Source organism: Dermacentor albipictus, chromosome 1, assembly GCF_038994185.2.
Source record: "Dermacentor albipictus isolate Rhodes 1998 colony chromosome 1, USDA_Dalb.pri_finalv2, whole genome shotgun sequence".
Classification (NCBI taxonomy): Eukaryota; Metazoa; Arthropoda; class Arachnida; order Ixodida; family Ixodidae; genus Dermacentor; species Dermacentor albipictus.
In genome coordinates, this window is record NC_091821.1 from 207707906 (window position 1) to 207722365 (window position 14460).

A 14460-nucleotide genomic window follows, 5' to 3' on the forward strand; every position below is an offset into this window, starting at 1 on the left:
GGTCTAAGAGTGGCATCGAATCGAACGGAAGGCATCGCAACAAAATCGCGCCCCGGCACTGTGTGAAACGAATCGGAACATTCATGCAGATGCCGCCGTGTTCAAGTGTTTGAAAGGAACAAAACGCAACGCCTCGTGCGACAGTTGAGAAAGTGCGCAGGTGAATTGAGTAAATGGACCTTAAATTACAATGAAATTCCTTGTCGCCCTAATCGATGACTCCGCGGCCCGTGGAAATTACGCGGTATAGCCGAAAGATGAAAGGCTGCTCGCGACTCGAAGATCGCTCGCACGACAGCGCCTGCTCGCTTCACCCCGCTCCGCGAAAAATCCCCGCGGCGAGCGCGTGCAAGGTGCGCGCAAGCCTGGGAGCAAGGGCGCGCTTATCTCGGCCCTCGTTATTTATCCGTCGGCTCGCACCTGGCCCCGCGGGCGGAGCAGTGCACCGGGAGCGTCGCGGGCTGCCATGGCCTCCCCCGACGTGTTGCTGCAGTCGGCACTGCTGGCGCACAGACTCAAGTGCCGCGCAGCCGCCTCGAGGAGCCTGGTGAGCCACGTTTCTGTCTGCTTGCTGCTGTGCCGCCACGCGCTCGCACCGCGCCTCTGACCGCAGAGTCGACGCTCGCGCTGGACGCTGTGTCGTGCGAGCAGCTCGGCCGACTGGTTTGCAGCCTATATTGGCGGTCCCGTGGGCGCTGCCATGTTTGGTCACGTGGTAACGCGTCCATTGCTTGCCTCAACTGCTTCCGCGTTTACAATGGGTTTGTATGACGCCGGTGCGGCTTAGCAAATCTGTTTCGGGACATATTGTAGACGGTGACTGGGCGGACGGCACGAAGCTTCGGCCACAGCTCCAGAGAACGCGCAAGAGTGCTTTGGAAGCTGATTAAGCTATGTCCAAACGGCGCAAGCAGCGTATATGGTGCTTGCTTTAAAAGCGAGGCGAAATATGCATTCCAAGCTATCCAAACTTTCCGCTCATATATTGAATCAGGATTAGTGTGTTTTTCTCGTCGTTCTTCATTGGGCAAATATATTGAAGCAGCGGCTTGTCACGGCTTGACTCAATAAAATTTCCTTGGTGCGCTCACTATCTGATTATTTCTGCCTAATCGCTCGCTGATGTGCTCAGTTCCGATAGACTTGTTCTTGCTGCGCGCAAAGCTTGAAACGTAGCTGTTTTGTACATTGCAATATCTTGTAGCAATGATGTATTATCGCTAGTAAATCGCTTACTCTTGTGGATCGTCACGATTCAGCTTCGACCGTTCGTGCGCTATAGGTGTAGAGAGAGAGAGAATGAAGAGGAAAGGCAGGGAGGTTAACCAGATATGAGTCTCCGGTTTGCTACCCTACACTGGGGATGGGGGATACGGGTTAGAAAGATGACAGAGAGGGAAACGCAAAAAAAAAAAAACGACCGCGCACACATGGAGACACACACACAAAAGGCGTTCCAGTTAAAGTCGTTCACACAGGCCGGTAGATCGCAAGAAGCGCAAAAGTGCTTGCACGGCCTTCTTCTGTGACGGTAGGTCCTTTCGATGTTGCAGAATTCTTTTTTCGGATAGCGGTTGGTCGTCCAGTTGGTCTAGTTCCTGGCTGAGGCATGCCCTCTGTGGACTGTACTGCGGGCAGGTGCACAAAATATGGCCAATTGATTCTTCATGGCCGCAGTGGTCACAGGTTGGGGTGTCGGTCATCCCTATGCGCAAGGCATAGGCTTTAGTAAAGGCAACGCCCAACCAAAGTCGATATAAAAGCGTGGCGTCTCTACGGCGAAGCTGTGATGGCGCTCGAAGACTTAATGTTGGATCAAGTGAGTGCAGTCGCGGATTTCTTAAATGTGGCTCATTCCATTGCGACGCGGTGCACTGCCGAGCAAGTAGGCGGAGCTTCCGTGCAGCGTCAGTTCTAGAAAGAGGAATGGGGACGTGGCGCTCCTCAGTATGGGCTGAGCGGGCAGCGTGATCCGCCCGTTCATTGCCGACAATCCCGCAGTGACTTGGAAGCCACTGAAAGGTTATGTCGTGGCCTGCATCACTTATATGGTGTAATGTCTCTGTAATATGGAATATTAGTTGTTCGTGCGGTCCGCGTCGTAAAGGTGACAGTAGAGACTGCAGTGCCGCCTTCGAGTCACAGAATATTGTCCATTTGTGTGGCGGTTCATCACCAATGTGATGAAGAGCAGTGAAGAGTGCTGCGAGCTCTGCTGCTGTCGATGTTGTCGCGTGGGTCGTCTTAAATTTGATTGTTGTAGCTTTCGCTGGTATGACGATTGCCGCCGCGGAGCTGCTTGGAAGGACAGATCCATCAGTGTAAATATGCGTAGAGTCACGGTAATTCTCGTACAAATATAGTAGCGTGAGCTGTCTAAGGGCTGGTGATGACAGATCAGCTTTTTTCGAGATACCAGGTATTGCGAGGTTGATTTTCGGCTATAGGTGTAGTTCGTAATTGTGCGTATATGGTGCGCATATATTCAAGTGTGCGCCCATTCATTTATTGACACGTTGGCGATAGAGTGGGCGTAATATTCCATGCCATTTGTGGTAGATGTGTGTAGATACTGTGCGCGAAACGTACTACGACAGGAAGCGGCGCTGCTCCCTTTGTCATCGTTTAACGAGCGGTACTCACTCTTGCCGACGTTCCGGGGCTAAAGCACTTTCTTTGAAGGTTAGCGATGCAACACTGGCGGATAAGCAAATTTCTGTACCCTCGAAGAAAGCCGCACATCTCGAAGTCCCGGTAACACGTACGGACAGTTGCAGCAACGGTACGCGAACTTGGCTACGCAGATTCATTCGATCCCTTAATACGCCAGTCACTATTTCTGCAGCCAACTATATACTGCGCACGTCTTCAATCCACGACTCAATCCGCCATATTGGAGCACAGTGCGTTAGCGAAAACTCAGTTTCATTTCCGACAGCTGATCGCACAGAAGTAAGGTGGAAGCGGTAATGGTTTCCTATTCGTGCGCTGTCGCTCAGGCGACGTGCGGCGCGCCGCCGAAAGCGCCCTCTCGTTTCTCTAGAACAAACTGCTCCGCAAAAAGGGTCAATAAAGTTTCCTAAAATTTCTTGAAGTAACTGTGGCGCTGCGATCGTTCTGCTATATATCGTGGGAATTATCAGCTTCGTACATGAATATTTGTTTGGTCTTCGTGATTGTGGTTTCAAACGTTCTTGCGGCTTTGTTTGCTGCGCTTTGTCTGAATTTATCGACCTTAACTACTAAGCAACGCTTTCGACGTAGAAGACAATAATACTGCGCGCACATTCAGAATTGTTGCAGTTATAACGAAATATCTTGTTCTAAATGAGCGATTTGCAGAGTCACAAAGCCGTCATGCCATGGAGGGACGAAGTTTAGGCAAGGGATATTTATCCACAGGAAGGCAGAAAGGTCGTTCCGAGCTCGCGCTGGCCTAGCTGGCGCCGACGCACGATACACTGACGAACGCCCGTGGTGCGGCGACACGCCAACGTTACCGCACATCACGTGGATGTGCCTAAACAGACCGACACATCTAAATTCCACACAACTGAAAAACGCAAAACTTTAACATGCAGTGGGAGGCGCGGCTTGCGGACGAGGCTCAGGACAGCCGACTGGCCCTCCTGGACCAAGCCGACAGCTGCTCCCGCCAGTGGAACCCTGGGCTAGGGGCCCCTGTGCTGTAAAGTAACTAGTGAAATATATATATTATGCATTACGTGTACAGGATACAGAGCTAAAGAACGGGAAAGGCAGCTGGAGCACGTATTTTGTACCTTGAATTGGAGCGATCGCGGATTTCTGTGCTAAATGGCATCGCTTAGCGGAGGTGCGATCAACGCGAGGGGCGTCCAGCGTACGACCGCCGTCGAGAGGAATGAACGAAATGCAGCCTCCATGGAGACAGCCGAGTGAACTTGGAGCCCGTCTCTCGAGCGCATATCGCCCTTTGTCCTCTGCGTCCAACGCGTTTTGCACAGCGGCTATCGACGCCAACGACTGATGACAAGATCGGGCTGTGTTGACGTCCGTTCTTCGAGCGAATCCCTCCAAATGCGAGTTGGCTGGCGGCGGAGTTTCGTTTCTTCAATACTGACGTGTCCGGCCCATGCTGCATATGGACCGCAATGGCTGAGGGTGCCATTTGCTTTTTGTTTGTTCGAGCACGCGCTAACGCTCCTTCCTTTTGTTGACCGGGCCGCCGATAAACGGGGGCGTTCGAGTGCCCGCCACTTTCCCCGCGATCTGGGTACATACGTGCCCAGCGCGAACCGCGTCTAACGCGGGGAAGGGTATAGTTCTCGGCGAGCCGCGCGCGTAAGGAATGTGTTGCCGTGGGTGTGTACTATAATATTCTCGGAACTGCACGTAACGCGTAGTCGATATGGGCCCGATAAGGAACTGCGCGCACCTGATCCGCGGCCATGTCGGCGTCTATGCTAGGGTGCGCGTGCCCGGCATGCCGCATTTGCGTGTCTGCCTCCCACCCTCCCTCCCACACGTTCGCACTCCGTGCTGGACAGCTTTCGGCGCTGAGCTCAATGACGCGGCCACCATCTGGACACTTACGCTCACCACCTATATATATATATATATATATATATATATATATATATATATATATATATATATATATATATATATATATATATATATATATATATATATATATACCGCGCCGCTTACAAAAAAGCATACAGGGACCCGGAAACCACGAAGCCGGCGGTCAGACGTCGAGGAAGTGTGGGTGACATGCCTCGACATCACTGACTGGCTTCCACTTGGCGATCTCAACATGTGTCGTAAAGTAGTAATGATATTAAATAAAGCTAATTGGCCGCTAGTTTAAAAGGACGAAAAGGTTGTTATCTCGGCTGTGGTGTCCAAAATATTTCCTATATTCGAAGCGCATGCACGCATGCTCCGATCGCGGATTCGCGCAGCGTAGAACACGACACGCTATCATTTCGAGAGCTCGCCAGAAGCAGCTGCCGCAGAAAGAGGATGTTCCTTTGCGAAAAGCTCTTGGTCTCTCTCTCTCTCTCCCCGGATGAAGTGGCTGCAATGTACGGACGTGTGACACGACGTCACACTCTGCGCCGGTTGACGTATAAGCGCGCTCCTTAACAAGAAATTTCGCTTTGTGGACGTCCGAAAACCGTTTGGGTTCGTATATGGCTCTCGAAAAAACGGCACGTCACAGAAGACCGGAGCTGAAAGCCGGAACATTAGGCAATCAGTTCGCGCCACCTTTTCGTTCCCATGCACCAGCGTAAATAAATAAATAAACAAATTTGATGTCTTACGCACGAAAACCGCGATCTGATCGTGAGGCATGCCGTATGTAGTGGGAGACTCCGGTTTCATTTTGACCACCTGGGGTGCTTTAACGTGCACCTAAATCAGTGTTTTTGCATTTCGCAGCCAACGATATGCAGCCGTCGCGACCGGGAATTGAACTGGCGATCTCGCGCTATACGCAGCGTAACACCATGTTTAGCCGCTGAGATATACAACGGGGTGAACATTCCAAACTACTGCACTATAAATCAGCAGTGCAGCTGAGCACTGTTCAAAAATGTCTTCCCGTTTTGGTGGCGATGTTATACAAAGCGCCGAACGAGGTGTACAAGATGTTGTCTGCGCTTACGGAGGAGCGCTGCGGGATGTAAGTCGCAGGAACAAAAAAATTCACGTTCGGGTGAACTTAAGAGACTGGGACGTTAACATCTTTCCCTTATTCTCTTTTTTTTCTATCTTTTGTGCGAAGAGTTATGTGGAAAGTCATGGTGGTGCTGCACAAAAGCGTGCAGAGGCGCGATCGATGTTCTCTATATAGTATATAGACGCGTTTTGAGTTACTCATATACTATATTTTTCGAAGCGTGATTAATTAGCTAATTAAGTTTGATTATGCAAGAATATACATATTTGTCTTAGTGCACAAGTTGTATGTGAAAAATTGTACAGAGCGCGCTTAGAAACACTAATTTGTTGCGTTATATTTTACGTGGTTCTTTTTTTCTGGGCTTTGAAGGAAGCACGCAAAGTATTAAAAAAAAAGTTGCAGTTTCACTCGAAAGGCGAAGCATCGATTGCGATAGCAAATTAGTGACAGCTAACTATACGAAGAAAGGGTAGTAGTTTTATTGGCCGTATAAACTTGGAAACATTCGCTTTTTACTAACTAAATTAACAAGCATGGTGTCAGCGCACACAGGCAAACATGAACACATCGTGCACACTCGATGACCGCGTACACTCGCTGTCAAAGCGCTGGCGTGAGGAAGCGCGGGAGCAGCGGCGAGCGAAGTGACCTTCGTGCTGCCTATCGCTTCAACGCAAACCGAGCGGCGAGAACACAGCGCACGCAAAGCCACGAGCCGTCTGCCCACCCCCTACCTCCTCTTCCCCCGGTTCCCTGCGCGCGACGGAAGACGGCGCGCTTGCTCACCGCTTTCCTTCCTAATTGAGCGCGCGAGATTGAGCCAAGATCGTGGTTCCCATTGCGCGCGGTCGCGAAAGACATATTTGCTGCCGGAGAACAACGTCCCTCCCCCCCCAACTCCCTCCCTCCCTCCCATGCCCCCACAGCCTTTCGCGCGACAGATTGAGCCGCGATCGTCGACTGCCCTCGCGCGCTTTCAGTCGCGGATACAGCATACGGCGCGCGGCGGCGGTGTTATCGCCCTTGGACTTTATACGGAACATACGGTGACACCGACGGCAAAAATTCAACTACGCTGTCCACATAATTGTTATCGCAATAAAAAAAAAGTATCATCACATACGCTCTTGCAGGGGCCGTCTTGCTCGGTAGGCTCGCGCACCTTGGTAATTGGTGGTCACTGACAATTGTATTCGCCTTGCTCTTGAATCCAAATAGCTATATGCTGCACTCGGGCATTTATTGCAGATGGACGTCCCACAAAAGCGTCGCATACGTTAAGTCTGGAAACATCACTTACAGCGCGTACAATGCAATGCAATGCAATGTAATACCAACTAGCCCTTACCCAAACCCTGCTTCAGTAAGGACTGGAACAGGACATATACTTAAGGACCGCAAAGGTAAACTTGCGCCTATAGTTTCGATAAATGCGAGCCCGAAGCGCGCCGTGAAAAATACACAGCTATTCAAGTTAACAGTTTTTCATCATCATCATCATCATCATCAGCCTGGTTACGCCCACTGCAGGGCAAAGGCCTCTCCCATACTTCTCCAACTACCCCGGTCATGTACTAATTGTGGCCATATTGACCCTCCAAACTTCCTAATCTCATCTGCCCACCTAACTTTCTGTCGCCCCCTACTACGCTTCCCTTCCCTCGGAATCCAATCCGTATCCCTCAATGACCATCGGTTATCTTCCCTCCTCATTACATGTCCTGCCCATGTCCATTTCTTTTTCTTGATTTCAACTAAGATGTGATCGACCCGTGTTTGTTCCCTCACCCAATCTGCTCTTTTCTTATCCCTTAATGTTACACCCATCATTCTACTATTTTTACGCATTTTGAGGGCTTATTTCTTGAATATGTAGAGTTTCTAGCAAATAAGTTATGCTTCGTGTACTGGTTGTTTTCATTCTCCATTTACATGTCCCCTAAAGTCATTTATCAAAATGGTTATTATTGAATCTTCTTTAATGTTTACAGTGATGATTATTACCACGCGAATTGTGATTACCGCCGCTGCTGTAATGCTTGGTCAGTAAAAATAGTCGTTTTATCACCAATCCCTTTCTTCCGCTGCTGCCATGGCGACTCTCTACCTTTCTCCCTCCTTTTATCTCCTTCACTCCCATATCCATTCCCCTTGCTGGCGATGAGCCGTGCTCCCGCAAGGTTTGCAAAAGATAGTGCCAGCCTCCTTTCCCCACAAGAATCACTCTCTCTCTTATTATAATCTGTGACAGTTGTCGCAGACGCACGCCGTACGGTGGCATGCATGTGAGAAAAAACATTCGACTCGACTACCGACACTTCTTGTAGATCTGAAACAAGTTAGTCGGAAATTGTAAGTGCTACTGCTCAACCACCCGCAAGCATTCACTCGCCACATTTGATTTCCCAATCTGCTGTCAAATTAGCGCCAATGGGCAGCTGTGCAATACTCGTGCTTTTGCGAACGTTAACTTAACAGAAATCGTTTTCTACATTTAAACAACAATAAATATTTTGTTAGCTTCTCTCATTTATAATCTATAACACAGCATATAGCCTGCACGGATCTGTGTATTGCAGATTTTAGTAAGACCGTCAACGCGACTTCTTTGGTACTGAAAACGGTCTTCCTTTTTTTTTAAACGGAATTTACAGTTCTTTAGAGCGCAGCTCTTAGGCTCCCGTTCCTGCGTTTCGCGTCGGCGTCTGCCCTCGGCGTAACCGAGAGAACGAGCGCAGCGAAGGATAGGAGAGCGAACACGGAGCGCAGCTAGAGATGACCGACGGTGATAGCGAAGAAAGTGCGTGGAGCAAAGCGGAGGGGGAGGGTATGGTGAAAGCGTGAGGGGAAAAGCGTAATGCCGCGCAAGACGGGCTCTGCGGCGATGGCCGCTACGAGATCTGGCGCGCCGTCTCATCATCGATGGCATGCGGCGAGAGCGTCTGTCTACCCATAAATGGAAAGAAAGCGCTGTATGAGCGGAGGTCTGTCTGCGGCGGCTGCCGTGAATCGCGCCCATGCCTCCCCCACGCGCTGCCTGTCGCGAGCTCCCGATTAGCGAGGCAGTGGCGCCACAATGCGCTTTGTTTACAGTGTGCCGCACGAGACAGATTGTCCGCGCCAGCCAATATATCGCGAAATGAAAACACGTATAGAGTTGCGCTCAAATTTCGCATTACAGAGAGTATCGTAATCGTCGAATTTTTCTTAAGTCGAAATAAAAACTTTTAAACAATGTATTTTACAATATTTTTAAATCAAAAGTTTACTTGCAGATCATCATCTTCATCAGCAACAACAACAACTCACTTTTACGTTCACTGGCAGGAGGAAGGTCTTTCTCAGCGATCTACAATTACAACTGGCTCGTGCTATAGCTTTTTCCAACTTGCGCCTGCAAATTTTCCGATTTCGTCGACTACCTAACCTTCTGCCGAGACTCGCCGTGGTTGCTTAGTGGCTTTGGTGTTGCGCTGCTAAGCACTAAGTCGCGGGATCGAATCGCGTCCACGGCGGCCGCATTTCGATGGGGGCGAAATGCAAAAACACCCGCCCTCGTACACTGTAAAATAATTTACACCCAAAAAATGAAAAAGGGTGTAAATTATTTTACAGTTTACTTAGATTTAGCTGCAGGTTGAATAACCCCGGGTGGCCGAAATTAATCCGGAGTCCTCCACCGCACGGTGTGCCTCATAATCGTGTTGTCAATCTGACACGTAAGACACCATGCAGAGCTTACTTCTAATTGAAACCGAGGCGATAAGGCCACGTAAACGCTATCGTATAATTACGGGTCATTTAAGAACTGCTTTTCGCACACGCTGCTCTGCGCCAGGCGGCAAACGGGCTTTGCGTTAGCGGTACGGAAATTGGGGTCATTGTTTTCTCGTGATTGTTAGCGCCCGCATTAAGGCGTGTGGGCAGCGCACACACGCTGTGGCAGCCGGCTATACTCTTGCAGTGGCGCCGTGTAGCTCAAATTAATCATGTGCCCTGCAATTGGCGCCGGAACGACGGAAAAAAAGGGTGAACAGAAAGAAAGAAAACTCGGGATTGTGGCGGCTCACGGGTGGCACTCCCTTGGGAGCACCGCGGAACGTCCGCAGAGGCGCACCAGAAACCTGCTGGATATGGCGCCGAAGAAAGCGTCCGCTACGACATTTATATTTATCGCACCGCAGTGCATGCTCTATACGACGTTGTCCGGTTGCCTCTCCTCTCCAGACTGAAGGATTTGCAAACATGCTGCAACGCTTGCATTGGTTGCTTTGCATCCGGCCAATGTATATGCAGGGGAAAAAGAAAAAAAAAAAAAGAGGGAGGCTTGGGACGGGCAGCGATATGGCGTGCGGCGGCAAACCGATCGAGTGCACTTTGTTTTCGCGTCGGCTGCGCCATCGCCGAGTTGCTGTACACGTGCTGCCGTGGCTCGCGAGTCCCTTTGTTCTACGGCCGGCATTCCAAGGTCGTTTCTTTGTTCTTGGCTCATTACGGTCGTATCGGCCGGAATAATTTAAAAACAAAAACAGAAGGCCACATTAATTTGCGTGCATTCGAGATCCTCTATACTCCTGTATCTGAACGCGGCGGTTGAAGTGGAGCTCGCGACTGCATGAGTGATATGCATGCAGTTGAGCATAGAATGAGAAAAGGAAATGACGCTGTAATATAGAGCACAGTCACGCACAATTTGAAGATACAGAGTTTAGTGTGCGCACTTGGTTCAGGTGGGACACGGGAATGCAAAAACGAAAACTCATTTACCGCGGCAACAGATAGTGACGTAGCGGCGACGATGCACTTTGCGGCGTAAGGACGGACGAAGGAATTCCCGCAGCTTCGAGCTCTTGCCCGTTATTGCCACCAGTTTCAACAACAACAACAAAAAAAGGAAGGAAGGAAGCAAAGAAAGAAAAAAAAAGAACGTATGGAATATACCCTTCTCGTACGCAATTGGAAGAAATCATTACGCACGTCAGAGTTACGGGCAAGCGCAGAAAAAGCAAAGAAAGGATGTGGTCTCGAGCGAAAGCTTAATTGTCCCGAGACCGCGCTAGGGTGGCTAACTCAGCCGAGGGAGGACATCAGGCTAATGTTGTCGGAGAAACTGTTGCTGCGCGCGGCTAGGTTGGGGCGACAATGATGTGATGCCAGCGTCGATGTAGCCTTGCGCCAGAGAAGCTGTGTCCATGGATGACGTTGCTTGTATACCCCAGCCATAGCGTCTTACGGCATGCGGCATGCTTACGTCTTCGGAGCTCACAAGATCTCCGAAGACGTAAGCATGCCGAAGCAGTGCGTGGATACTAAATGGGTCACGCTAGTCCTACTTTTTGCGACAGTGAAGTGCTATAGAGTAAGAAGTAGGACAGCAAAAGCATCGCCTATATACGTTCCTCTGATCTCCCAGCCCCGCTTCTGCTCTGATCTCCCAGCACCGTTCTAGTACTATTGCAAAATACGATTGATATAGGATCCGCGAATGTGCCCTAACACCCCCCCCCCCCCCCCCCACGCACACACACACACAACCCAGCGTGTTACGCTCCCTTCTCCGTAGTCTCTCCTTGGGGAGGAGGCAGTGTCAGTGGCGTAGCAGCGGGAGGGGGGGGGGGGGCATAGGCCCCGGGTGCAAGGGGCCAATGGGGGGGTTGTCATATATGTCTGAAGACACCCGGAAATTGTCGATATCCTCGCCTTCCTCGACTACACCCAAGGGAGGGGTGACAGAAGACCTATGGGCCCCGGGAGCCAGACGACCTAGCTACGCCGCTGGGCAGTGTCCAAAGACTTCGGACAGGGGTGGTGGCCCTTACACAATGTTCTCTCGGCCTGCGGTCTAGCGCCTCGATTCCCTTTGAGCTTTCCCAAATATTCTGTCCCTGCATCTGCAGCGGAGGCTTACAATCGGTTGTGGCTGTGTCCAGGAATAAGGACTGCCCGAGAGAGAGAACTTGACGTGCACAGCGCCAGCCTGATAACTATGCGCGCTCTCCCAAAAGTATACGTCCTGACACGTGCATGGAAAACCGCTTCAACAATCCGTTTATCCTTTGTATTTTACGAAGCAAGCGTTCCCTCTTTAATTTTACCGTATATTGTGCCGCGCGGAAAACCATGCGATTGAAAAAAAAAACAAAAAAAGAAAGAAAAAAACAACAAGGGGTATTAACGATCGCTCAGGAAATGTGGGAGAACAAAGGAGAATGACTTTTCACTCCCGCATCAACGACCGGGGGTTCTCTTCCGGAGTGCCAGGGAGCGCGCTGGTGCCAGAGAGAGGCTCTGCGCCGAATAGGACGATTCTGTCGGAACTCGCGATGACGTGCGCGCATCGTCCCGTACAGATGGGAACCCGCGCAGAGACACACCGCCCTCGCCCTCCTGCACCCCTCTCTCTGCCGGTAGCCATCATCCGTGTGCGCACGCTGCTCGTGTTTCGGGGGATCGGCCGGATAAGCGCGCTGGATGGAGACGCGCGGCCCAGACGGACGCGCCGGAGCAGGAGCCGCCGAGCTCCCGAGACGCGGTAGCAGCGCGACAGGATTCACCCTCGCGGGAGACGCGGCCGCACCGAGGGGCGCGTTTTTTGCGACGGTACGCGAGGGCCGCCTTGTTTTGGCGCCATCGCGAAGACGATCGCACGAACGCGGCGTCGCGCGCCGCGGCAGAAGAGGTGGGCCCGTGAAGCGTGTCGACCCCTGTTTGCTTCATTTATGTTTTTCCCCCCTTCTTTTATTCCGCCCGTGTGCTTCGCGTTGGGCACGCGGGTTTTTATCGGCCCATGTAGTAGTATTAGCGTGCAATCTCGGCTATAGCGATAAAACGCGCGCCCATTTGCTGCGCGCCACAAACGAACAAACAAAGAGGGTAACAACAAAAACGCGGCTGCGCGTGTCCCGTGTGTCTGCCGACGGGTACACGACCACTTTGGTCGCGTTATTTGGCGCACTAACGTTAACTTGGAAGATGGTAATCGTATATAGCTGCTGCCGTGTTACGCGCCTGGGGAGTCCGGCGGAAGTCAATGTGTAGCTGGCTCGACATAGGGACAACACGTCGCCTGAACGTATACGCTATTTAGCTTGGGTATATTTCTTGGAACGATCGACAATACTGCTCGGTGCGCGCTGCTCCAGTTCTTCTTCCTTTCCTGCTGTTTGTTTTGTATGTTGCTGCTGGGCTAGTTGATTCACAACTCAAGCTACAGAACACCAAAAAGAAAAAGAAAGACGAAGAAAACATGGGCGAGAATGTGGAGGAAGGAAATAACAAAGAGTGAGCATTGCGCAGCACGATTGAAGCCAGACGAGTTGGCCAGAGGCGTGATCGTGACGTAAGAGCGCGCGGTATGTTTTAATGCTCCCGCACCGCGCGGGGCAGCCGAACAAGTGCGCATCGATTAAAAACTACTGGGAACCAAACATTCTCGGCCAATGCGCTGAATCTACGCCGACAGGGAACAAAGCGCGAAAGGAACGGCTTCACGGAGAGTTCGCTTGTCAAGGCGGGCTGCGTGACGCGATGCTCCTTCCTATATATGTAAGTTTCATTCCTCCTTAGACGAGAAGGATTGAATACATTAGCGCCTGTCTGTCTTTATCGTCCATGTCTCTTTTTGGCTGTTCTTGAGCTTAAATCTGGGCGGCCGCAGCGGTGGTTCCTTAGAGCATATTCTGCTGTTCGTGCACGAGGTCGCTGGTTCGAATCACGACCATTACAACTCCTCGTAGTCCACCTGTTGCTTTGGGACACTCAACGCGATCGGTTATTAATACAAAAAAGTCCGATCGGTGCGCGACGTGCCCACTTTGAGTGCCCGTGCGCATCACCGCGAATCGCGCGTTCTGACCGGCGGACTCGATCGTGCGCATATACGCACGCGTATATTTTTTTTTTGCCGATCACCAAATGTAATACCGCACGATAACACGCGGTATTTTTAGGAGGAACGGCTGGGTTGCAACTGCGCAACGGAAGGGAAGTATTAGGAGACAAAGGGCGCAGAAAGTTGGCAAGTTGGTACGTAGCTGGAATGGATGTGGCAAAAAACACGCTGACATATAGCGAGGGAAGGGACAAGGCTTCGTCTTTTTTTCTTCTCTGCCCCTCTGTTTGCGTCTCTTTCGTGCTGCGTTTGCCATTACAGCTATCAGAATACATGATAGCACCGTATCTCGGCCCATATACAGGGCCTAAAACCAACCTTTTCTCGAGGAAAACACAGACAAGAGTCCCAAGGTCTGGAGGGAGGGTTGCAACGCTTCGTAGCACGTGCACTTCATATATACGAGGATCGGCAGCAACGTCATATGGCAACGTGTTTGATGTTTCACGTATATCACCCTCTCGCAAGACGTTCTCCACGCACTGCAGGGCACGAAATTACGTGGAACATCGATGTATATTCGCGTGACCCTTGTAGCTCTCGTGTCGCTTCTCGAAGTTATGCCCAATCTATCCGGATTCTCTACCAAGAAGACACACTCGCCTTAGGCACCGGTCTCTGCCGACTTCGATTTCACAACTGCATCACGCTAAGGCCTGTAAAAAAAACTATACAAGTTAATTAAAGAAATAATTATTGAGTATCGCAATAATTATGGATGCGAACAATGTTTCGTGAAAGAAATTACATTTTTACCTCGAGCTACCGCGTGGTCTTTAGGAATTACCTGACATCTTTGGGACTATATACAGCTGAAGATTTATTCTGACAATGTCTTTAGCACGTACATGAGATATGTTTGTTTGTTGTGTTTGTGTACATGTGCGGTAAAATT

General features: G+C 50.6%; 1 protein-coding gene across 4 annotated transcripts in view; it reads left to right on the forward strand.

The window, feature by feature from the left end:
• The window catches only part of p130CAS (Serine_rich_CAS and FAT-like_CAS_C domain-containing protein p130CAS), a 97504-nt gene that overhangs the window by 6665 nt on the left and 76379 nt on the right, over positions 1–14460 (forward strand). The window contains exon 1 of one of the 4 annotated variants that reach the window (XM_065438223.2): positions 231–547. The exons of 1 other annotated variant lie outside the window; for it this stretch is intronic. In XM_065438223.2, the coding sequence (XP_065294295.1) occupies positions 467–547 (81 nt within the window). In that variant the 5' untranslated portion in view covers positions 231–466. Of the gene's footprint in view, positions 1–230; positions 548–14460 lie in introns of those variants that run through there. 2 more of the 4 variants (XM_065438224.2, XM_065438222.2) reach the window with 2 other exon arrangements.